The sequence below is a fragment of the Trachemys scripta genome, chromosome 1 (assembly GCF_013100865.1).
Source record: "Trachemys scripta elegans isolate TJP31775 chromosome 1, CAS_Tse_1.0, whole genome shotgun sequence".
In the NCBI taxonomy this organism is placed as follows: domain Eukaryota; kingdom Metazoa; phylum Chordata; order Testudines; family Emydidae; genus Trachemys; species Trachemys scripta.
Genome location: NC_048298.1, coordinates 300,276,168 through 300,300,651, shown reverse-complemented (window position 1 = coordinate 300,300,651; position 24,484 = coordinate 300,276,168). Strand labels below are relative to the sequence as shown.

Here is a 24,484-nt window from a genome sequence, read left to right as displayed (position 1 = left end):
AAAGCTATGACTTACAGTCACAATTACAGAGATATTTTTTTTAAAGTCAGTTGATTCCTGCTAATTGTGCCCATAGCTAATCTAGGTAACCATGAGCTCTTGTCACTGTTAGCCTTGCCCTCCCTCCCCATTCACTCTTACATCCTGCAAGCTGGTAGGTGAGGTAGATTCCTGCAGAACCCCCATTGGCCTCAGTGGGGCTTTGTGCTGGTTCAAGGATCCAACTGCAGGGAGCTGCAATGCAGGATTAGGGCCTCATCTTGCAAAGTCTTTGGGGCAGAGACTCTTACAGTGTGGTTTTACAACGGGGCCCTGATCCTGACTGGGGCCTCTGAGCGCTATCATGATACAGATAAAGAATAAAATCTGTGATTTGGGGGCATTTTCACAAGTCTGTGCTGCAGCTGTGAAATACATTCTATAAGGGCACCATCAACACGAGAAAATTGATTGAGGTGGGGGAGAGAAGGCTCATTATGGGGGTCTCAGTGATATAACATTTTGGTCTTGCATGTGTGGATGAGTTCAAAAAGTGTTTGAATATTTAAGTCCCCACCACTCTGAATTTTGTTTCACAGATGGCTCCGATGATGCGATGTGGTGGCTTAACACTTTAAAGTGGAAAGAACAGGAGTACTTGTGGCACCTTAGAGACTAACAAATTTATTTGAGCGCACGAAAACTTATGCTCAAATAAATTTCTTAGTCTCTAAGGTGCCACAAGTACTCCTGTTCTTTTTGCGGATACAGACTAATATGGCTGCTACTCTGAAACCTGTCACTTTAAAGTGGCACTTTGAGTGAGGAGCTGAAGGTAATGAAACCTCTCCTAAGATCACTCCATCCTCCCAGCACACTCATTGGCAGGCGGGTCACTGCGTCACATGACGCAAAAGAACATGCGGACGTTTGAGACTTTCTGAATCACGGTGGCTGAATGCACCTTGCGAGGGCCACTCGCATTGTGCAGCAGCCTAGCGAGCAATGTTAGAGTCTTGCGGTCACTTGTAGCAGGTACAATCCCTTTGATTTCATTGGAGTTATGGCCACACCCACCAGATCGGAAGCTGAAGTGTAACCTTCAAAGCCCAAAACACCGATCAGAATTTGAAGGGATAGGAGGGAAAAGTCCATGACTGATTCCCCAAGCGTGACCCCTGTTTACTGAGGCAACCAACCCTAGCAAATTACGGTAGCAAAGGAGACTTTTGTTACAAGATGGACCTATAGAGAAGGGCAACATGATCTAGTGGGGAGGGCACCTGACTGGGTATCAGGAGAAGTGCTTCTGTTTCCAGCTCTGTCCCAGAGCTGCTGCATTGTCTTGGGCAAGTCACTTCCTGCCTCCAGTTCCCCTCCAGTCTTCTGTCTGCCTAGGTTGTAAGCTCTTCAGGCAGGGACTGACTCTCTCTCTGTTTGTACAGTGCCTAGCACAATGGGGGACCAAGGCACTACTCCAGTAGTACTAATTAGATAATCTCATTGGGTCCTTTAATTTCTGCAGTGTCCATGTAGTAGCCACATGCAAGAATAACATTAAAAATCAAATGAACAACAGTAATTACAGGAAAGTGCAATGTCTGACAGCTTCACTACCCACGAAGGAGCAAGGAGTAATTATGGAAGCTTGCAATTTTTTAAAAGCTTTTCTCCCACCCCAGAAAAGGCTCAGCTATTCACTAGGGGTGACATTCATTCTTGTGCAAAGGGCAATGAACCAATTAAATCCCATTTAAGCCCACAGGGCTTGTGCTGACTGCCTGAGTAGGGATGAATTCTGTTCTAGAACAATACAGATTACACTTGGTTTCCACTTGCAACTTCCGAGACTGCCTCTTTATTTGGTCTGATGGTCACACGTATCATTAGGGATACGTGAAAATGCAAGGGGTTCAAATGTGCCCAGCCCTGCACAAATGCAGCAACCTGGTCAGGGGAAAGAGGGCAAATGGAGCCTTCTCTCTCCACCATACAAGGGATGACCACAACGAGAGTCCATGTGTTCCCTGAACCCCATAGCCTCTCCCAGCAGGGGTACAGCACAGCAGGGCCCACAATTCCCTTTCCCCAGCTCTGGCCAGTGGAGCAAATGCTGCACCCTTTGGAAGGTCTCTGCAGCACCTGTGCTCCCCTTGCACTGCCAGAGCTCAAGAGGCATCGTGCCCAAGTCAGCCACAGGGGCTTGGGCCAGAAGAACTACAGTTGAGTCCAAAGTCTGCATCCAAACAAAAGTACAATGCAACATGAATGAGAGTCATCAGGACATTTATTAGGATTTTTTCCATTCAAGTTAGAGCAGCCCCTTTGTTTGAAAACAGCAAACCGTACCGTTCACAGGCTCAGCCCAAGGTGCTGTCTACATCCAAGGCATCAACAGATAATGAATCCATGGCTAAACTATTGCAAATGTAGCCCACGTAACCAGTTATATGCTGTAGAATAAATCCCAGACATCTCTCTCCCCTAACAAGTGAATGGGTGAGGCGCCAGAGTTGTGTTTGCATTAGCAATTCATCTAAACAATTCTGGCCATGTCCTGCAGGTACTATGAAGGAATAGCTCGCTCGGTGGAGTTGGTAGATGGAACCTTTTTAGGTCTGGTCAAAGTCACTTATAGCAAGAAGTTGCTTCCATGCCATAGCAGTTTGGCGATTATATGAAAAGTGGACTCGGTCTAATTCCTAAGGAACAGGTCGATGTTACAATCCCCATCGTCACAACTGGCAGCCTTATTGACAGCCTCAGCAGAGAGGCCAAGGACAGGATGGCCACTGAAACAGAACTCTCTCTCTGTTCCGAGCAGAGGAAGCTCCGGTACAAACTCGTGTGGAGAGGGGTCAGCACAGCCACTTCCAGTGTGACAGCCACACTCTGGGACGGAGGCCTTCATTCTCCAAAGCTGCCAATCCAGCATTTTTCAGCACTACATTGGCATGGGGGGAGGGAGGGTAGAAGAGAGACAATCTACCAAAATTAATCATTTCCCCAGTCGAAGCATTTTTACACATTTAAGAAAACTGCATAAAATAGTTTTAACTGCAAAAACAGTTCCACAGCGTAAACAAATGTTGTCCTGTACCAAGTCTAGGAAAGAGAGTGTTTGTGACTGATAGGAAAACGAGAGCTCCGTGTCCTGTGTCTGTCTTCTAGGAGCAGGACTGGGCTTGGTATTAGTCTTGAATTAAGTCAAGCACACTATTGGTGTTAATAAATAAGAATTAAAAAAATATCTAGAAAACACAAACAAACTATAGGGGGATGAGTAATAGTGCAAGAGTAGAGGGTCAACTAAAATCAGTTTAAAAATCACAGCTTTGGTTAAACTGGTACAAATGTGGCCTAAGATTGACCAAAAGAAATCAAGTGCCCCAATTTTCCTTTCACTTCCACTGGCGTAAAGTCAAGTCTGTGAAGTTACATCAGTGTAAAATTGGTGACAGTGGGAGGAAAATCAGGCTGAAAGTTTCCAACAAAATCATTAACAATTTGAGTCTTGATGCAAACTGCTCTCTGCTTACTGTAAACAAGGCCAATCTTACCCATGTACTTTCTCAAAATAAGCTAGTGAAAGGAGAAGCAGCAGCCGAACAGTAACTTCAGTACCACATACACGGGCAAGGAACCTGATCCTTACTAGAAATATAGCGATTCCTACAAATAAGGTGTGCAGCAAGTCTCTGCTAGTTTCTCTCATCACCCTCCCATGTCTGATTTACAGATTTGGGCCATGAAAGGACTAGTGTGTGTGAAAATAAGGAACACTGACATTAACTGGAAAAGTGCAGCTTATCTTCAAAAGTGTATTTTTCCCTTGCTATTTATGCATTTTACTATTCAGTCAGAAAGCATCTTTATGTCTCGTGTGGGTTACCATTTTTGTTCCTTTCAAGCATAACAAAATTTAAAAGGGGGAGGAGGGAGATTCTTGTCACCAGATGAAAAAAAATATCAAACCTTTTATTAAACCTTTTAAAACATTTCTAACTCATTTTACAGTTTACAACAGGAAAAGATTAAAAAAACTATAGCACAGAAGAGACGTCACTGAGGTTAAGCAGATCCAAACTCCGCCATCCATTTTTCATACTTCTCCAGGTCTGCAGCTGAAACAGACTTGGAGATTTTCTTCAGAGCCAGCTCAAAGTCCCCCTTGGTAACAGGCATCTGAAGTTCCTCTTTAGAAAGTGCACGGATCTCTTCTGGGGTTAAGCCGTTAATGCGCCGTCTCATTGCCATCAAAGAGGCATCCCTGGAAACAAAGGAAAATACATGGGAACTAAGTGTCAGTAGTGTGTGCTGTGAGCCATATGAATTTTGATTATATTCTCAGGCTTCACTGGAAGGAACACTTAAGAAAGCATTAACTTCTAAGATGTAGAACACATCTTTCTTCGCCTCTATGTTCCAAGATCACTACATTCATTTGATGTAAAGAATGCATTGGTACCCAAATCCATTTAAGCATATGGTAAATGTGCAGAGATAATTAAAACTATAAAACTGAAAACCTTTTACAATGATTCATGGAGATGAATCTTGTGACTTCAATGCAGTCACTAAACTCATGAAAAAAATTGTACTCAACTGCTCCCTCCTTTCTGAAACACTCAGGAGCTTCTGTTCCCCTCTATTGCAGCACTAACTCCCACTCCATGGCTTCAACCTCCTTAGCAGTGTGCAGTCCCTGGGGGGTGGGGGGGGGGAGAGGGGAGCCAATGGCAGCTTGACTTGCAATTCAGCCCTGCTGCCAGTTTTGGCAGGGTGACTTGATTCGGAAAGTGCAGGGCGGCAGCCAGAAAGCACATGACATATTAATCCACAGGGCTGAGGACACCGATGCCTGCAGATCTTTATGTTCTATTCGTCTGGTAGACTCTTCCCTGGCCCTTTCTAACCCCTGCTCACCAGAAAAGAGCATGTCGCTCATTTCTCACAGCATGGCCCATGTGGAATTTTCAGTTCTGGATTCTCTTTTTGCAGTTTTCCCAGCAAGGGAGAATATAGGCCCGAAGGAGAACATTTAATCTAACTATTGTACAGTTCAACACAAAGATTTCAAAACTCTTGAGTCATTTCAACACAGGTTAATGGCCACTTAATCAGTAGAAATATGGGTCACCAAATTATTGAGACATGTTCGTAGAGTGTAAGTTCCCCTGGGCAGGGACCAGGTGTTGGTACTTGATGTACAGCCCCTAGCTCTCGCACGGGCTGGACGTTTTCCAGCAGAACGTTTTTCTATTAGAAAATGCAAATTCTTCTAAATTGAAATGTTTTGCAGTAACAATGATTTTGATGAAATTCTGATGGAAACCAGGCAGTCTGCTGCAAATCCTGGGGGACCCTGGAGGCCCTGGAACCCTCAGATCCTAAGCTCCCAGGCTTATGGTTCCTTGGCAGCCAAGCTCTCAGGGTCCCCAAGTTGCCCATCTCCCTGCCTGGCAGGTTGACCGTGTTCCAGTGAGCGCAGAAAGCCACTGAAATGTTTGAAAAAGATCAAAACAAAAGGTCATTTTGACTTTTTCAAAACAAAATTTTGGAATTCCCGTTCTGCAGGAAATGTCATTGATCTTTTTGGTTCAAAGCAAAGCAATGTATTTTTTAAATTTTGGAATATCCTGCAGAATAGGGATTCCAGTTTCCAGCCAGCTCTATCTAGCACAGAGTGCGTCTGAGTCCTGATTGGGTCTCTGGACATGACTGCAATAGAAAATATTATATAGGAATAAGTAAAATATCTTGTTTCTCTCTGCAGCAGGAAATTCCAGCTCCTAAACCCACAGGGTTAAAAAACCCCAAACCACCCGGCTTTATACTAGATTAGAAGATTAAAATATGAGTCGATGAAAGCAGACAATGGCAACAAAACATTTGCTCAGGCTGTCTGTTCTCACACAACCATAGTAGACACCATCACATCTTGTACACAGACTCCATGCTTTCTAAAAACCATACTAGTGTACTGAATAGTGCTAGCAAATGTATTCAAACCTTAAACATGGTAGGGTCCTGGTGCTGCTCTCTTTTACTGAGTAACATAATTATTGATTTTAGATTTGTTTGCAAATAAAGTGAACAAAATACCTGCAAACATTAGTTATATCAGCCCCAGAGTAGCCTTCAATCTTCTCAGCAATTTCTTCAAGGTGTATATCAGGATCCATCTCTACTTCCCGAAGATTAATCTTAAGCAGCTCTGCTCTGCCTTTTGCTAGGATACAAGAATCACTTGTTTAAAGTTTAACAATACTTTTGTTCAAGTCACCATGACACACAAATACTCAAAAACACAATCTAGGCTTTAAATGGAAACTACAGATGAAAAGCCTCCTTATGATGGGTTATACAAACCTGCCACCAATAAGGAAGGGAATAAGCAGCTGCTCCGGACCCAGGCAGCCTCCCCAGGCCATATCTGCAAAGCATGCATGGCTTGGAGGAGGAGCACAAAAGGAACGGGTCAGCTCAGCAAGGCAGCATACAGTGGAGGTGAACTGACATACATTCGGAGTTCCTGGAAAGGTGCACTGCAGGAGCCCCTGCTGCCTGATGCCCTCCTTTGGCAAAGTTGCCACACCAGAAGGGAAGAGCCTAGAGATTCTCTGAAGGTTTGAGACTTTATCTTTGATTCCAGTTATTAAAAGTCTTTACAGTAGAACCTCAGAGTTATGAGCACCTCGGGAATGATGGTTGTTCGTAACTCGGAAACGTTTGTAACTCTGAGGTTCTCCTGTACTTCATGTGTTGTGAAAAGAGGGGACAGGGAGCAAGTGACCCAGAGAAGCAGCAGTGTAGCACTCTGGGGTGCAGGATGTAGCTGCTTACTACTCAGCCCTGGAGCGGAAGCTGGTGGAGAGCTTGCTCTACCACCCCTTAGGCTAGGAGTATCAAAGCCAGAAGTCTAACCATGATGGGCAATCTAGATGAGAGAAGGCACTAAAGACAGAAGAGTCAAGACCCTGACTCGGGAGCCCTTTGCTTTACCTAGAGGGCTATCCCATTGCTGGACTCTTATACTCCAGAAGGGGTGGACAGCAACGTGACACCCAGCAGGAGGGCTGCGTCACAGAAGGCGCACACTACCACAGGACTAGAGCAGCTCTCAACAGGGGGTGCCAGGAAAGAAAAGAACCTGGCATGACCTGCCTGAACACTGGGCAGCACCTGTGGTGAGTGATCTCCTTGATACTCACATATTAGAAAAGCAAAACCGATCACATTTTTGGCAGAGCATGTAGTTAAAAAATATCCTGTACAGACACTTCATAAAACAGTTCAGGAAGTGCAATCATACCAAATGCTTACACTTCTCAGGTGACAAAGCACTTAGCGATTTGCCTCATTCTGCACAATGTGCCTGAGACAAACAGATACTGTCTCTGGTATAATCACATACCTTGTTATGCATCATTTTCTCACTGTACACAGCTGACCAGCAGGGAATATTATTCTTACAAGACACAAAGGCGCGATCCTACAAACCTCTGCTGCTCCTCCTGACCCCTGGGATACACCCTTCTGTTCAGAAGTTGGACTGCACATTATTTACATAGTTTTTAGAAACACCATGGACTTGATGACACAAATATTTCCATTTACATAGCGGTGGAGAGCATTCAGCAAAGCACTTAGCATATGCTAAACTTTAAGCACATGCTTAAGTGCTTTGCTGAATTGGGGCCCGAAAGAGTTGCTGAAACCTCATGGAAAACAGAGAAATTATATTTACAAACAATTGCATTGGCCAATTTTCAAACACAGGTGCTGTGTCCATACCATGGTAACTGACTAAATAAGTACCCATTTACACAGCCAATTTAACCTTTCTGCACACAAAGCATGTGTGTATGCAAGTCCTACGCTTGTGATTTGGGAACCCACATTTGAAAATTTGTCCCTTTATGTTATTTTGAGGGGCAAGGGTGAAGAGAAAGAGGGTTTCTTTTCAGTTTTTTATTGCAAGGGAAAATGTACATTACATCAGCATCTTCATTTCTACAGCAACCAGCTTTGATGTCTTAAAAACAGAGGATGACCACTTTGAGAGGGAAGCAGCAAGATGAGCAGATAAAATCTTAAGAGCACAACTCCTGTTTTATAAGCGTCCCTGGTGACTAACAGAGAACAGTGAAAAAGAAAATATAGAAAGTATTTATACTACTGTGGTACCTAAGTGCCTTACAAAATTACCTATAATCCAGAAAGGGAGTCTGTACAGAGAGAGGGCATTTTCTTTAGAAGGGTTATTTATTTACAGAACACCATAGATGCACATATGGCACACAATTCTGCATGTTTCTCTAAAACACAATATTTTCCTAAGTTTTTCCCAGGGCCTTATGTCATTTTAGAAATATCACATTATAAAATTCACACTACACCAGATCCTGCAATTTATTTATTTTGTTTAAACTTTTTCCAACTGAAATCCCTGGTGATCTCAAATTACAAAGCATGAATGTAAATACATCATCTGGAGATGCACAGAACAATTTAACTTCCTCATATGCGGAAAAAGATGATAGAATGTAAACTCACAGCTACAGTGGCAAATCTACTTCATGTAAGAAGTGCAGGGTGTATTACACTACGTCTAAAGCAAGTCTTATTCAATTAGAAACCAGAGCAAACGGATAGAATTCTAGACTAATCGGTCAAAAAGACAGTCATCCTGTTATGAGCTATTACTGTCTGTGAGCTGCAAAAAACAAGCTGTATACCTATTAAATATTCTTATACCTGTTAAACTCGATCACAACGTCTGTCACCATGAACACACATCTTGTTATCTTGTGTGCTCATGCAGTGACACAAGGCATCCACTGTCCCAAGAAGAACAAAGCTATACAACCTTCAAGTGATTCGAATCTTGAAATTAATAGGGTATACGAGTGACAGCCAGGAATGAATGACAATACAAGCCAAGGCATCTTGGGCAGGAAAGCAATCAGTCTGCTACATTTTGAGTGACTTGAAGTCTAGGCATAAAGGCCAGCAAGCAGTGATTTACAATGTGCTAAGCTTGAAAGTGATAATTCATGGATCCACTTCTCTGCATTCATCTGCAAGGGCATGGGAATGCATTTGCAATATTTCTTAAAAAGTCCAAAGGCTTCCTTTGATGATCACTCAAGGATTGACTGCAACATTTGAAATAATTCCAGGCTCATTAAAACTAACTTGGTTTCAAAACGTAAGAACCCATCAATGGGTCTGTAATGAAATACCATAGCTCATTGTTTCTGAGCTCCAAGCAATTTTTTTAAAGAAAACAGCCAGCCATGTTATTAACCCCACAAATGCAATATTTAGAACAGAAATATCAACGGTCTTCACAATCCTAAGAGATACAGTGAAGAACAGTTTCCTAGAAAAAACATTTAAAGGAAAATGCTTGTAGCAATAGTACCTGTTGGCAGAGGTATATAAATCCGTTTCTCTAATCTTCTTCGCAATGCTTCATCAATGTCCCAGGGAAAGTTTGTAGCAGCCAGCACCATCACCATTTTGGAAGGGTCATCGTTTTCTAGTGCACCACCTACTCCTGCAAGTCCAACAGTGTAGGAAAGAGTCATTTTAATGTTCGTAGCAAATACCAGGCTTGCTAAAGGTGCTGGACTGACAAACCTTGGAGAAGGAGGCACTGCATTTATCAGTACATGGGCACAACATGGGTGCAAGCTTCTCTACACCACTCTCCCAACATACCCCAGCTCTGCTTTGGAGGCAGCACCTACTTCTAGGAAGGAGAGAACAGTTTATTTTGCCTGACAGTTCAGTTCTTGGCCGCTGCCAGACTGCCAACAATCAGTTTTGTGATGCGTGGACACTTGCCCACTATGAACTGAACTGAAATTACCAACTTATTCTGTATTGGCCACTAAAGAGATGGTAAAAAACTTTCCGTCAAGCAGTTAGATTAAAAAAGAAACTGATTCCCTCTGGGCAAAAAAGCTGTTGTCCCTTCATTTTCTGTAGTGTGCCCAGTGGTGGACAGCACCGCCGGGCGAGCGTGACAGGGAAAGCCTCCACACGCCAACCTGGCTCCCTGGCAAAAGCCGGGGATGGCAGGGGAAGCCCCCTCACCCCAACCCTACTCTCCCGCAGAACGGGGGAAGCCCATGCATCCCCTCACCCCGCTCCCCCACAAAACGGGAGAAGCCCCTGCGCCCCCCGACCCTGCTTCCTGACAAAAGCTGGAGGGCAGCAGGGGAAGGCCCCAGCGCCCTCTGACTCCGTCCCAGGCAGAAGCTGAGGGTAGCAGCAAGGGAAGCCCCCGCGCTCTCTAGCAGAAGTGCCAAGCGGGCAGGAGAAGCCACAGTGCCTGTACGCTGGGTCCCCGCAGAAGTAGGGTTACCATAATCCAGCAATCAAAAAAGAGGATGGGAGGAGCCCCGCCCCTGTCCTGCCCTAGCCCCGCCCCATCCTGCCCTAGCCCCGCCCCTTCCCCCCTCAGAACCCCCAACCCTCCCCCCACTCCTTGTCCCCTGACTGCCCCCTCCTGGGACCCCTTCCCCTAACTGCCCCCCAGGACTCCACCCCCTACCTAAGCCTCCCTGCCTCTTGTCCCCTGACTGCCCCCTCCTGAGACCTTCCCCACATCCTAACTGGCCCCCTAGGACTCTACCCCCTACCTGTACCCTGATTGCCCCAACCCTTATCCACACCCCCACCCCCAGACAGACCCCTGGGACTCCCATGCCCCATCCAACCACTCCCCACCCCCTGACAGCCCCCCCGAGAACTCCCGACCCATCTAAACCCCTCTGTTCCCTATCCCCTGACAGCTCCGATCCCTCTCCCCACTCCTGCCCCGACAGCCCCCCCAAGAACTCCCAACCCCCCCCTTGTCCCCTGACTGCCCCCTCCTGGGACCCCTGCTCCTAACTGCCCTCCAGAACCCCACCCCCTACCTAAGCCTCCCTGTTCCTTGTCCCCTAACTGCCCCCTCCTAAGACCCCCACCAAATGCCCCCCAGGACCCTACCCCCTACCTGTACCCTGACTGCCCAAAACCTTATCCACACCCCCACCTCCAGAAAGCCCCCCCCGAACTCCCGACCCCTCCCCGTCTCTTGACTGCCCCCTCCAGAACCTCCCTGCCCCTTCTTCGACCCCCTGCCCCCCTTGTTGTTGGCCTTTCTTCACATAATGTCTGGTGAACTTGATCAGAAATTGCCTGAGCTGCTGGGCAGCAGTGGGAGAGGAGCTCCAAACTGCCGGAGCCGATCTGCAATGCAGGGAGGGAGGGAGAGAGGGAGGAGGAGGAGCCCTCTCTGGCTGAGTGTCGGAGCCCCAAGTAAGTGACACCGGCCGGCAGCACTGTTAGCCGCGCGTGCTCTGCATGGGGGGGAAGTCCGGACATTTACAAATTCCCCCTGGATGCTATTTTTAGCTTAAAAAGCCGGACATGTCCGGGGGAATCCGGACGAATGGTAACCCTACGCAGAAGCCACGGGGGGGCAGGGGAAGCCCCAGCACCCGGACCTCTGCTGTGGCCCTGGGACTGAAGGATATCTCGCTACCTGCCACGGCTTGAGGGCTGGGGGAGGTCTCACTCCCCGTTGCAGCCTGGGGCTGTGGCGGAGAGGGACAGAGCTTCTCCGGTCTTAGGGCCACAGTGGGGTGGGGAGTAGAAAGTAGCAAATGGGTTGCAGGGCCGCAGTGGAGGTGCAGGATTGGGGGGAACAAAGGTGGGGCCTGGGAAAAGGGGCACAAAGAGATGAGGCCATGGGTGGAGTTGCAGGCAGAAGGGGTGGAACTGGGGCAGGACTGAGGTGGAAGAGGTGGGGTGGGCCCCCCCCACTTGCTCTGGGCCAAGGCCCCAGGAAACCTTAATCTGCCTCTGGGTGTGCCTACACACTTGGGGGTGCTGCCCTACAATGAGCAACAACAGAGTGGGGGGTAATCAAACCCCTGTACCATAAATATTCCTTTGAAGCTGGTGTTAAATGGTCCATATACAAAGAATAGTGATCCAATGGTAAATCTTATTAATAAAAGGACACTAGTTGTCAATGCAAGATCTGGTCTAGTCAAATCAAACAAAGAGGTCCTGAGTGGAAGAGTCAAGGAAGGCGTTTGTTCACAACTTTGTATTGCAGAAACCCCTTGTGCACTGCGCCACACACAAACGTCTGTGTTAAACTGCATGAATGTTCAAAATATGCTTCTCCTAGAGCAGGCTACATTTTTCAAATGAAAGTTTATTGAATATGGCTTTATATAAAACAAAACTTTTGCAGCAATGTTATGCTTATAAAAAATATACTTTAAAAAAATTAAATATTCTGGACTCTCATTCACCAAAATATGGGCCCATTTTGAACACTTCAGAATTAAAGAGAGATCTTTTCTCTCCTTTCCCCCCCCAATAAAAAGAGGTGGTTGTTTTCTGCCAGCTCTACTCATTTCTGAACAATGAAGTGTCTACAAAGCATGTCACATAACCAGAAGAGAAACAGCAGCTCAACTCGGAGGTATCTAAACACCAATTACCATCCATCTGAACCAGCAGCTCCGACTTGACCCTGCGACTTGCTTCATGTTCGTCGGAAGTGCCTCTGCGGCTGCAGATGGAATCGATTTCATCAATGAAGATTGTTGTTGGCGCATAAAACCTGGCCTTTATTGAAGTGAAAATACAATTACTTAGATTGCAGTCGCAAGCACCAGCCCCAGTCAGGCTTCAGGCCCTATTGTGCTCAGTGCTGAACAAATGGAATAGATGTCCGAGCCACAGAAAAATTCATCTGAGATCCTGACCCTGCAAAGACTTCCCCATGTGCCTAACTTTACATCCCCCCAGCCCTCCTCCCCCTCCCCCCCACACACAGTCATAACACTGAGGTCAATGGTAACTTTCACAGTGCAGAAAGTTAAGCATGTGCAGAAGTTTGTGTGTGTTACTTGTTTTCTTGTATGCAGTGTAGTTGTAGCTGTGTCAGTCTGAGGATATTAGAGAGACAAGGATTATCTTTTACTGGACCAACTTCCATTGGTGAGAGAGGCAAGCTTTCGAGCCACACAGAGCTCTTTGGGTCCAGGAAAGATACTCCAAATGGCACAGCTAAAACCAAGGTGGAACAGATTCTTTAGCATGTATTCTAAGGGACCATTCAAGGTAGAGTGGCCCATTAACACCTCTGCAGTCATAGGACAAAAAAGGGAGGGGGGGTTAGTTGGTTACGGATTGTTGTAATAAACCATAAATCCAGTGTCTCTGTTCAGTCCATGATTTTTAGTGTCTAGCAGAGTAATGAATTTAAGCTCTGTGAAAGAATGTACCTGTGTCCACACCCTACACACTGTTGTAATAATCTTTGTACAAAGTATGCCTTGTAAGGTGTCATTTGAAGACTCAATTTGCTCATCAATATTGTCTTGATAAAATGTGTAGCAATACTGTATGTGCAGTTATAAGATTTCCATGGGCAGTGCGTGAACTGCCGGCTGGGGGAGGCTAACCCCCAGCCCCGCCCCTTCCATCTGAGGCCCCGCCCCTTCCATCCCCCACCGGAGCCAAGCCCTCCCTTCCCCCACCCCCTGCGGCTAGCCCCCCAGCCCCAAAGGAGCGCCGGGAGGGTGGGCAGCCCCAGCGCCAGCCGCAGCCTCCTCAGTTCAGGAGCATGGGAAGGCGGGCGGTGCATGGCCCCAGCCACACCATTGGTGCACTGGGGGGACTGGAGCCAGAGAATTGAAGCCACACGCAGGGAGTGGTCATGGCAGGGGGCGGGGTCATGCCTGAATGTCTAGGGAGTCTGAGCCGCCCCCAGCTAATGCGACCCGCCGCCCATGAAGATTTCCCTGAAAGATGTTATTAACACATGTTCCAAACTGAGGTGGCAAACACATCTGTCTCAAACAAAAGAATGTGCTCTGCTTAATCTGCATTTAAGAAGTAAACAAAGTCATCAAGCAGGAAGGAAAACAAAAGAAGCTCCAACAGGTGAGGAAGAGCAGCAGGGAAGATCCCTTTCTGTAGATGCTCTGTCTCCCGAATCTCAGCTGCAAATGTTTTCCAAAGGGGTGGCTGACACTATAGAAAAGGGGGACAAACACCCCAAGCCACCCCCTCTCCTCCCTCTCTTTCTGCCCATCAATTCACTGCATGGGAAGAGACTGTCTAGGAAGGAGTACGGCAGAAAGGGATCTGGAGGTTATAGTGGACCACAAGCTAAATATGAGTCAACAGTGTGATGCTGTTGCAAAAAAAGCAAACATGATTCTGGGATGTATTAACAGGTGTGTTGTGAGCAAGACACGAGAAGTCATTCTTCTGCTCTACTCTGCTCTGGTTAGGCCTCAGCTGGAGTATTGTGTCCAGTTCTGGGCACCGCATTTCAAGAAAGATGTGGAGAAATTGGAGAGGGTCCAGAGAAGAGCAACAAGAATGATTAAAGGTCTTGAGAACATGACCTATGAAGGAAGGCTGAAAGAATTTCGTTTGTTTAGTTTGGAAAAGAGAAGACTCAGAAGGGACATGATAGCAGTGTTCAGGTATCTAAAAGGGTGTCATAAGGAGGAGGGAGAAAACTTGTTCACCTTAGCCTCTAAGGATAGAACAAGAAGCAATGGGCTTAAACTGCAGCAAGGAAGGTCTAGGTTGGACATTAGGAAAAAGTTCCTAACTGTCAGGGTGGTTAAACACTGGAATAAACTGCCTAGGGAGGTTGTGGAATCTCCATCTCTGGAGATATTTAAGAGCAGGTTAGATAAATGTCTATCAGGGATGGTCTAGACAGTATTTGGTCCTGCCATGCGGGCAGGGGACTGGACTCGATGACCTCTCGAGGTCCCTTCCAGTCCTAGAATCTATGAAAAGGAAGAAGGGGTTCTGGCCTAAGAAGTTTGGCCAATAAGCCTGTTGAGAGCATGTGGAGAGAAAAACTTTGCTTTGCATTTAACATAGTTAAGGCGCTAGTTGTGTTTTATCTTTATTTTTCTTGTAACTACTTCTGACTTTTATGCCTCATTACTTGTATTCACTTAAAATCTCTTTGTAGTTAATAAACTTGTTTTATTGTTGTATCTAATCCAGTATGTTTAAATCGAGGTGCCTGAAGAACTATTTGAAATACTAAGCTGGTATATTATCTTAAATAAAAAAAAGAGACTTAACATACTTGTATTGTCCAGGAGAGGGCTGGGCAGTACAGGACACACATTTCTGGGGGTGGAACTCTAAGACAGGGAGTGAGCTGAGGTCACCCTGCAGCACACACACAGACATAGCTGGCAGTGACTTGCATGCTGGAGGCTGTTTGTGAGCAGTCCAGACTAGAGGCTACAGCAACAAATCAGTATAAAGTTTATAGGGCAAGGATGACACAGATACTCATTAGTCTAGATTGTATCCTGGGTATGTCACAAGCTCCCAGGCACATCTTTTGAAAGTGTTGTGCAGGTTTCCTTTAAGGATGCGGACTGATAGGGATTGTTCTATATCTGACCTTTGTTTTCTTAGGTCCTGATCCTGCAAGGGAGGTGAGGGAACAATCAAAATATACTATTTGTAATATACATATTGTGCTTCTTGTGAAGTCAAAGGTTGGGAGGGGAGTTTCCAGCCTATCTAAAAGTCGCAAGGTGTTTTAATGGGCACCATCTTGGAAGTGCAGAAGCAAATAAGGATGAGGAGAGGGTAAATGGCATATTTGCACACACACATAACACAGTTCCTGGGGTGAGACTGTGTGTAAGTATTTCTCAGCTGCAGTTTAGGATCTGGCCCTTGATTTTCAGAAACCAACCTTCAGCTTGGAACAGAGAAAATAGATGAAACACATTTTGCTTCTAGAGACAAGGGTAATTTACTCCACAATCCTCAAATATACATCAAGAAGGGCCTGCTATATAAGCGTGCACACCCATCCACTGGAGAGGTTCTAGGGATAATGAACTCAATCCTGCAACAATGTGCTGTGAGGGGCTTGATAAACCAACAAAGGTCCCTAGCATCGAGGACTTACCATTTCAAACAACAGGCGGACTAGCTTCTCAGACTCGCCCCGGTATTTGGACGTCAGAGTGGAGGAGGAAACATTGAAGAATGTTGTCCCACATTCCGTAGCAACGGCTTTTGCTAGCATGGTTTTGCCAGTCCCAGGGGGGCCAACCATCAGAACACCCTAAAATTCCATACAGAGTAATAAATAAATGACAAGAGGAGACCCCCAAATTCAGCCCTGATGTAAGCAAAATGCTAGTCCACAGCAATCAGTTGAGTTGCACTAGGTCTAAATGTGACCCAAGGTCTGCATTTTAATTGTTTAAAAACCTAACTCTGCCACATGCCTGGGCCTGCTTTTTGTTTCCAAGCACTTGTTTCACTGAAACCATTAATTGTATACGTGGGCTTCTCATGTTATTTACTCTTACTAAGGTACTTACATGGCCCCCATTACCACAGTATCTGAGTGTCTCAAAAATCTACTGTATTTATCCTGACAGCACTCCCTATCAGGTAGGGAAGGACTATTATCCCCATTATACAGAGAGGAAAATGAAACACAGAGAGGCTAAGTGACTTGTCCAAGGTCACACCGGAAGTCCATGGCACAGCAGGGAAATGAACCCAGTTCTCCCAAGTCCCAGGCTAGTGGCCTGACCATCCTTCCATCTCCCATCCAGGTAAAAGAGACAGCAAAGTGGGAGAGCACTAGTCTCCTCTACATCAGTGCCTGTTTGGTTCACTGAAGTGTAAAAGACATTATGGATGGAGAGACAAAGTTCTCAGGGCCCAAATTAGGCGTCCACGCTGGGGCTTGCTAATCGTCTCGACTGTGAAAAAAGGCATTAGTTTTTAAATGGGCTCTCAAAGCAAGAGTTCCTGAAAACGAGTGGTGGTAACAACCATTTCCCCTTCTGTAGTAAGGTTAGAACTGCCCTAAGATGGAGAGTAATACTTGATAATTAAATAATTACTTTAAATAAATTCATCAAGATATTTTGAAAATCTGCTTTCCAAACTGTGGGCCTCCCTCAGCCATCGTGGTAATGAACGACGCAATGTTTTCCCCACCCAGCAAGGGACAAGGAGAAATATAGAAACGCCAAATGCTCTGCTGTCGCGAATATGGCAGCTTTCTGAAATGCAAGATCTGATTTCATACTAAACAAGAGCTTACTGAGGTAAAGTCAGACTGTGTTTCAAGGATAATCAAATTAGCTGGAATTAGATTTGCACATCATAATGTGCTTTGCAATTAATATCTTACATAAAATACCACAACAATAAAATATCTGTTAAACGCGATCCATGCTGCAAATTAAATTTTGTCTGTTCTACACAAAATTTACCGCAAGGAGCACAAAGAATGACATGGAAGAGATCTATAAAAACAAATCAACCGGGAATACAATTATTCAAAAATGTTTTCCCTGTACTCATCAAGAGCAATAGCGTCTCTGTGCCTACGTTTTCCATTAACCATTAATACCTTTATTGCCATTTAACACTTAGCTATTGCAAGCTCCCACAGACATTAATCGGTAAATTAAATTACAAATGATCATATTCCGTCCAGAGAGCTGACAACCCACCTCCCTTTATAAGGATGCCCAAGTTATCCTAAACTTCAAGGCAGCAACTATAAAAGATAAATGGACTCCTGTTACACAAGTTCATCCAGGCATTGTCTACACTGGAATGTTAGTCCCTGCTAGAATTGCCCCTTACAGCAATACTAGTGGAGGACCATGGTGTACACAGGGGAACTGGATCCTCTTGGCACAAACACAGGTCAGAGAAAGGAAACAACCACTCTTGGATCTTCAGAAAGTGATGGCTGCAAATGCATGACACCTATGTTTAGTCAGGAAGAGTGCTGGCCCATGAGCACCAATGGGTTTAGGAGAGAAGAGGGGTTGTGCACTCCCCACACAGGCCTCTAGTATGTGGAGGACCTCAGGCACACTAGCCTGCTTAGAGAGGGTTAACAGCCACATTCTGTCTGCTTCTCCCACAGGGCAAAGTGAAGAAGAAAAGCTCCAGCCATGAAAGGGAAGCCACAATCCCACCCTAACTACTAACTGGTTAGGTATTTAGAACAAGTATGTGCTTAAGTACATTGCTGAATCTGGGCCTTAAGTCCTGGGACTGCTCATGTATTTAACATTAACCACATGCTTAAGAGCTTTGCTGAATCAGGGCCATAAAGAGGATATTCAATAGGAAATATCTTCCTGGACTTCATCATCATAACTAACTCAATGAAGTGACAAGCCTACAATTGTATCATAAGACATTCCCTGAATAAGGGACAATCAATCCCATACCAAAAGCTAGGTCATTTCATTTTCTGTTTACACAGCAGCTCATATGCTTCCTCAACAATTTTTTTTCAAGTTGTGAATCAGATCCAAATTGGGCTCCCACTTACTGTGGCTCAGCTACTCTGGATCAATCCCACATTTATTATAATTAAGGAATTATCCATCCTTGCTAAATAAATGTGTATTTTAGGCTATTACTGCAGTATAATAGCTATAAATACTACGGTATACTATCAGTAAAAGGGAGCATGAGTATATGATGCTACGCTCATGTAGATACAACTTGGCATACACGAAAGTGCCATGACCAGTTCCCAGAATGTGGTCGTACATTCTCACCTTCCACGGCCTTCTGATCCCTTTGAAAAAATCAGGCATCCACATCGGCAGAACCACCGCTTCCCTTAATAATTTCTTGGCTTCTTCCAAATCTGCTATGTCATCCCTGCGAAAGACCAGCACAGATTTACAAAGCATAACATTTCACTTTGTTTTTAAGCCATGAAAAACAGAGAAAAAGTATTGTATTTACCACTATCCTTTTTATTATGCCAGTATGTTCCTATTGAGAACATTGCTATAAATCTCTGACCTTACATTGTCCTCTCCTGTGAAAGGCAGCAAAAAAATTACTTTCAGCTAAGGTTACTATGGCACTCAATTAAAAATTGTTTTGGCTCATGTGATCAGGGATCCTACTTTTCCATGTTAAAAAAAATCCAAAACTCTCTAATAAAGAATCAAATATCCATGTTTTTCCATGATTAAAATGAAACACTGAACTAGCCTCAGTACATACGGGTATCAGTTGAACACAATGTTTTATTGATATACAGTAGAATCCCATTTAGCCAAGCCTCCATTATCTGGCTCTTCATATTAACCGAAACACCATCAGTCTGGGATCGAAATAAGGGTAGAAAGCTCTTGCCAATTCTCTTGATTATCCGATCTGGCCCTGTGGTCCCAATTAGATCAGATAAACAAGAGTTCCACTGTAAATTTAAAGCGCATCCAAAAATCAATCACAAGAGGAGGAGGTAGCATACATTGAATACGTGACACTGGTACTTTCAGTAAAATTTAGTTAATAGTTAATATATGTTTTTATTTTTTCACAAAATGTAAAAACTAAAGATTCTCTGTAAAGATGCAAAATCCATGTTTTTCCTAATTTTTCCCCATTGCAAATGGATTTCTAGGATCCCTAGTGATCATCTTTAACATTTTAATGTTCTCTGGGATGCGGTTAGGCTTTTGAGTAGGTACTCGTAATGGACATTTTGCATATCATACTGGTTAAGAATGAAAGTCTTACTCTGCAATCAAATTAGTATGCGATTAGAACCAGAAGCCCTCGTTTCCCCTATTTGGAAAGTCATGGCTGTTTGCCACTTTAAAAGAGTTAAGATCCCAATTTAATTAGAGGACATGCTCTTTCTCCTCCAACCTAGCTAAAGAATTTAACTGAGAAAATTCTCATACCAATGAATGCTTGGATTTCTTGATACAATGTCCCTTTCCAGTGCTTCAACCAGGTCTTTATCATATCCTGCTCCATCAAATTTCTGAATTTCCCCATCACCAGCACCTTCCTGTGGAATTTTCTTTCCCTAGGAACATTAAGAAATTACAGGAGTCTATCATGAAACTTTTACTTTTAACAGCTCCAAGATTTGAATCATAGAGTAAAACTGTTCAATTGCTACTATGTTTAAGCCAAGAGAAATTTCAGATTTTTACACAGAACTGTGGGCTGTCTCATTCCTCCGACAGCCAAGGAAGCACAATATTTTCACATCTTATCTCCACAGTCTCAAGATACTTGTTACTATCGCCAGGCCAACAGAATGTGCTATAGAGTCACACGTCTTTCATAAAGGGGAGTTACCTTGATCCCCAAATCCAAAAATTAGTTTAAAATGTTGTTTTTTTTAATTTACAAACTAGACTCTAGTAGCAATAAGTCACTTTAGATTACCAGCACACTTCTTGTGATGTTCAGCACACGAGGCAGATGCAGCACAAGCCTATCTGTGCATACCCTGTCGTGACGTAATGCTATATTACCCATGACATAATGCTATATTAGATCCTGGCTTAGGACAAGTTTGTCCAAAGATGCATTTTGATTGGCTAGCTGGGCCAGATGATGCTACATCTACTAGGCCAGCTGGTACTAATATACATTTAGACCCTGCCACCAAAAAATTTTTTTTAATCCCTATACCTGTTCTCTTTAATGGGAGAAATAAGATTTTTTCTGCCTGGTTTTTAACGGATAAATATTTTATTTATTTATTTCAATATAGTCAGGACTTAAAGAAAAGGTCTTCCCTGCTTGGCTGCTTCTTTTCCCCCAAACTCCGGCAATTGTCTATTTCCTATTCCCTTTTTCTGTCTCACAACCCAATCCCACACACTGTCGGGATACTTTAAAGTTCATTTAAAAGGACATTGGGAGCCCTAAAGTAGGGTTGTCAGGTGTCTAGGGTTGCCAATCCTCCAGGATTGGCCTGTAGTCTCCCAAAATTGTAATCTAGCTCCCAGTGACTATTGAAAGCAATCCGGGAGATTTTAATAGGATATTTTAAGAAAATGACATTACATCATGTTGGGGAAAAAAATCTCCTGGAATAGCTTTGGTCAGAGTCGGCAACCCTTTTTGACTGGAAAGTCCAGTTACTGCGGGGGGGGCGGGGGGAGAGGGGAGGGCAGGAGTGGCAGCCTGTTGCCCCTTTCATGAGCATGGTTTGCAGGGCTGCGGCGGAGGACAGAGTGTGCAAACGGGGTAAGGGGTCCCAGTGGACATAGAATGTGCCGCAGGAGGGACGGAAAGCAAGCTGCTCCACCCGCCAGCGCTTCCCCTGGCCACGCTAAGGTAGCTCCTGGGTGGCAAGGGCTCAAGTGAGCCAGGGAGGGGGCTGCTGGGCAAGCCGCACAGAAGGAGGCGGGAGGTTGCTGTGCAGGACTGCTGCGTCCTAGCTCGCCAGTGGGGCTGCCTGGCTGCTCCCACACGGCCGCAGCGCTCGGCTACCTGAATTCCCAGATGGCCTGCTGGAGCTGGGGTTTGCAAGTCTCTTGGGCAACTCGCACTGGAGTTGAGGGGGAAAGCAACAAGGGTAGAAGAGCCTGGGGGAAGAGGCGGAACAGAGGCATCTAGTTTTCAGAAACTAGAAAGCTGGCAACCCTACATTTCAGCCTAATTATTGTTTTTATTAAAGGTGCATCCGATGTGTTCAGAACTGTCCCACAAGTGGATAAAACAACCTCAGCCCCAAACTGATCATAAACTCCAAAGTTAGTAATTCCACAGCTCTGCTGATCTTACGGGAAAAGCAACATCTTTCCTCTGAAGCAACACTTCTAATTCTCCTCTAACACTTCAACAGGAAACGACTTCCCCGCCCAGCCCAACAGCAGGACTAAGTGGAGCCTGAGGAGCAACTGCATTGCTTTTAACTGAACTAGGCTAAACTGGAAGCTGGTTTAGAGCTCCTAACACAGCCTCTAAATACAATTAACAAAGTTAAAGTATCCCAGCTGCCTCAGAAAAGCAGCCTATGGGAAAGCGGACAGAGGCAGCATAGGAAGAGGGAGCCAGAGAGACAAATGTGCTAGCAGAGGAGAAAGGGGCAGTTAACAATGCCCCTTCCCTTTTCCCATTAACCCACATGCCCTTCCGGGAATAGTCTGTGCCCTTCTAGCTTCTTTCAACTCTCACTTTTATTACAAAACTGAATCCATAATAGCAAGCAAGTTGAAAGTTGCTCTGAGACCAGAAACTTCTGTCAAAATGACACAGAGTCATGAAAAAAGGAACAATGAGAAGGGACCCATAGCATTGAAAAGATTTTAAAAGACAGAGTTATCTACCTATCTATAAAGGCAACAATAAGAACAGTATTCACAGTGACGAAAAGGTGTTTGCAGACTCTCTCTGATACTGAATTCTCTCTTACCCCCTACAATGAGCTAGGATTTTTTGTTTTATTTTTACAGTGGAAGGATTTGCTGCACCCAGAAAAGCTGATTTTAAGAGGATTTTTAAATTGAAACAAAATTAAGCCAAGCTTTAATAGCAATAAGCCAGGGGATGTTTCAATAGGCTATTGGTGCACTGCAAAGGTGACAGAAAGCAGCGGGGCTGAAAAACGTAGCTGAGGTGTGCTCCAACATTTGGGCAAACCAGAGTGTAGGTTATTGCTATGCAAAAAGATGGTACACAAATAAACAAAATACTGCAGAAGATAATGTGAGATCTATGTAGTGAAAACAAAAAACAGACAACGCCAGAGAGCCATCCACCCAGCTGCTGCGTACTGGGAGCATGCCAACAACTTTATTTATCCACTTGCACTCAGACCATTACATAACCATGTAATTACTACAAACAACCACTGGGTGACAGCATAAAAGGAAAAGCCTGAACAAAAGGATTTTTAAGAATACTACAAGTACTGTCTGAAAATAACTGCATAACTCAAGCAGTCTTATGCGAAATAAAAATAAAATATAAGAATGCTACAGGCTCTCATCTCCACTTCATGGTGCTCTCACGCACAGCTTTCACAAGTTGGCACTCTTCGAGCATAACAAGCCTTCTCAATTGTATGCATTCATTTATATGATAAATCATTTTTATATACTAAACAATCACATCTGAAAATTTGCCTCCACAGCAGAAGGTATTTTTTAAACAGTGTCATGTTATAAACAACCTGTTCTGACATAACTCATTTGAATTTCCTGCAGCCGTAGAGTTAGTTTTGAACTAAATGCCACTTTGCAGATTTTTTGACAATTTTAGTCCTGGTGAAAAAGGAGGTTACTTCCTGTAACTGGAGGTTCTTCAAGATGTGTGGTCCCTATTTATATTCCATACATTGGTGTGCATGTGAGCCATGCACCTGAGACTGGAAGTGTTTCTCAGCAGTGTCGGTTGACCTGCACACGTGTAGTGCATCCCTTCATGCTCCCAGCAGAGGATATAATAGATCGGGTGAGTCGATGCCTCACCAGGGTCCCTCTGTTGTGCAGTCTCATGTGCAGCAGAGGACTTGAGGGTGGGTATTGGAATATAAATAGGGACCACATATTTCAAAGAACCTCCAGTTACAGGTAAGTAACTTCCTCTTCTTCTTTGAGTGATAGTCCCTATACATATGCCATACATGGGTGATTAGTGAGCAGTGAGGAAGTGCAGTCTGCAGTACTGCTTGGCCTACAGCAGCCTCCGTACCCGTCGCGTGTGCTATGGCATAGTGGGCCGTGAACATGTGGATGGAGTGCCAGGTAGCTGCACTACAGATTGTGCCATGAGATGTCCATCAGGCAGGCCAATGTGGATGCTTACGCTTGTGTAGAGTGCACTGTAACTCCATCAGGTGGGGAAATGTTGGATTGTGTGTAGCATTATGCACCCAGAGACTGACTTGGAGATTTATTAGGAGAAGAGGGTTTGGCCCTTGGATGGGTGAGCAATGGCCACAAATAGTTTTGGCAATGTGCAAAAGGAGCATGTCCCGTGGAGGTAAAATGCCAGTGCACAGCAGATATCAAGGGAGTTCAGGACCCTGTCCGCATGGGAGGCGTGTGGTTTGGGGCAGAAAACAGGTAGGTAGATGCACTGATTTAGGTGGAACTTTGACGCTACTTTTGGGAGGAATTTAGGGTGTAGCCGTAAGGACACTTTGTCCTTGTGGAATACAGCGTAAGGGAGGTCTGCAATCATGGCCGCCAGTTCACTGACCCGGCTAACTGAGGTAATGGCTACCAAGAATATCACCTTAGGGAACACATTGCCAGTGGCTCTGTGAGAGCAGAGATAATGAGATTAAGGTCCCTCGGGGATTTGGGCTCGAATACTGGCGGGAAGATATTGAGTAAACCCTTCATGAAATGGATGGTGATGAAATCAGTGTTTATCCAATAAACAATAGAAAGACACTGGAAATGGTTACTTAAGGGCTCGTCTATATGGAGCAATAATGAGGACAACGGGGTGTAATTTCTAAAGCACACTAATATATTGCACATTTGTAGGAGCAGGATTTTATAACTGTACTATGAGAATTAATGTATGATTTGATTTTATCCTGTCAGACACCCTTTTTGAATAGCAGAAAGGAATGACAGACCAGAACAATCCTTATGACTGATTATGGTCACCCTTTTGTTTTAGGGTAAGGTATAATATCTACTATGGT

At 44.7% G+C, this 24,484-nt stretch overlaps 1 protein-coding gene across 4 annotated transcripts in view; it reads right to left on the bottom strand.

Moving 5' to 3' along the window:
- Positions 1–2,248: 2,248 nt before the first annotated feature.
- KATNAL1 (katanin catalytic subunit A1 like 1) overlaps positions 2,249–24,484 on the bottom strand; it is a 52,319-nt gene continuing 30,083 nt past the window's right edge. For 3 of the 4 annotated variants that reach the window (XM_034758681.1, XM_034758682.1, XM_034758684.1), the window contains 7 exons: positions 19,761–19,888; positions 18,615–18,720; positions 15,971–16,129; positions 12,498–12,624; positions 9,410–9,544; positions 6,085–6,211; positions 2,249–4,249 (listed from right to left, as the gene is read on the bottom strand). In XM_034758681.1, the coding sequence (XP_034614572.1) occupies positions 4,051–4,249; positions 6,085–6,211; positions 9,410–9,544; positions 12,498–12,624; positions 15,971–16,129; positions 18,615–18,720; positions 19,761–19,888 (981 nt within the window). In that variant the 3' untranslated portion in view covers positions 2,249–4,050. Of the gene's footprint in view, positions 4,250–6,084; positions 6,212–9,409; positions 9,545–12,497; positions 12,625–15,970; positions 16,130–18,614; positions 18,721–19,760; positions 19,889–20,256; positions 20,365–24,484 lie in introns of those variants that run through there. The other variant, XM_034758683.1, reaches the window with a different exon arrangement.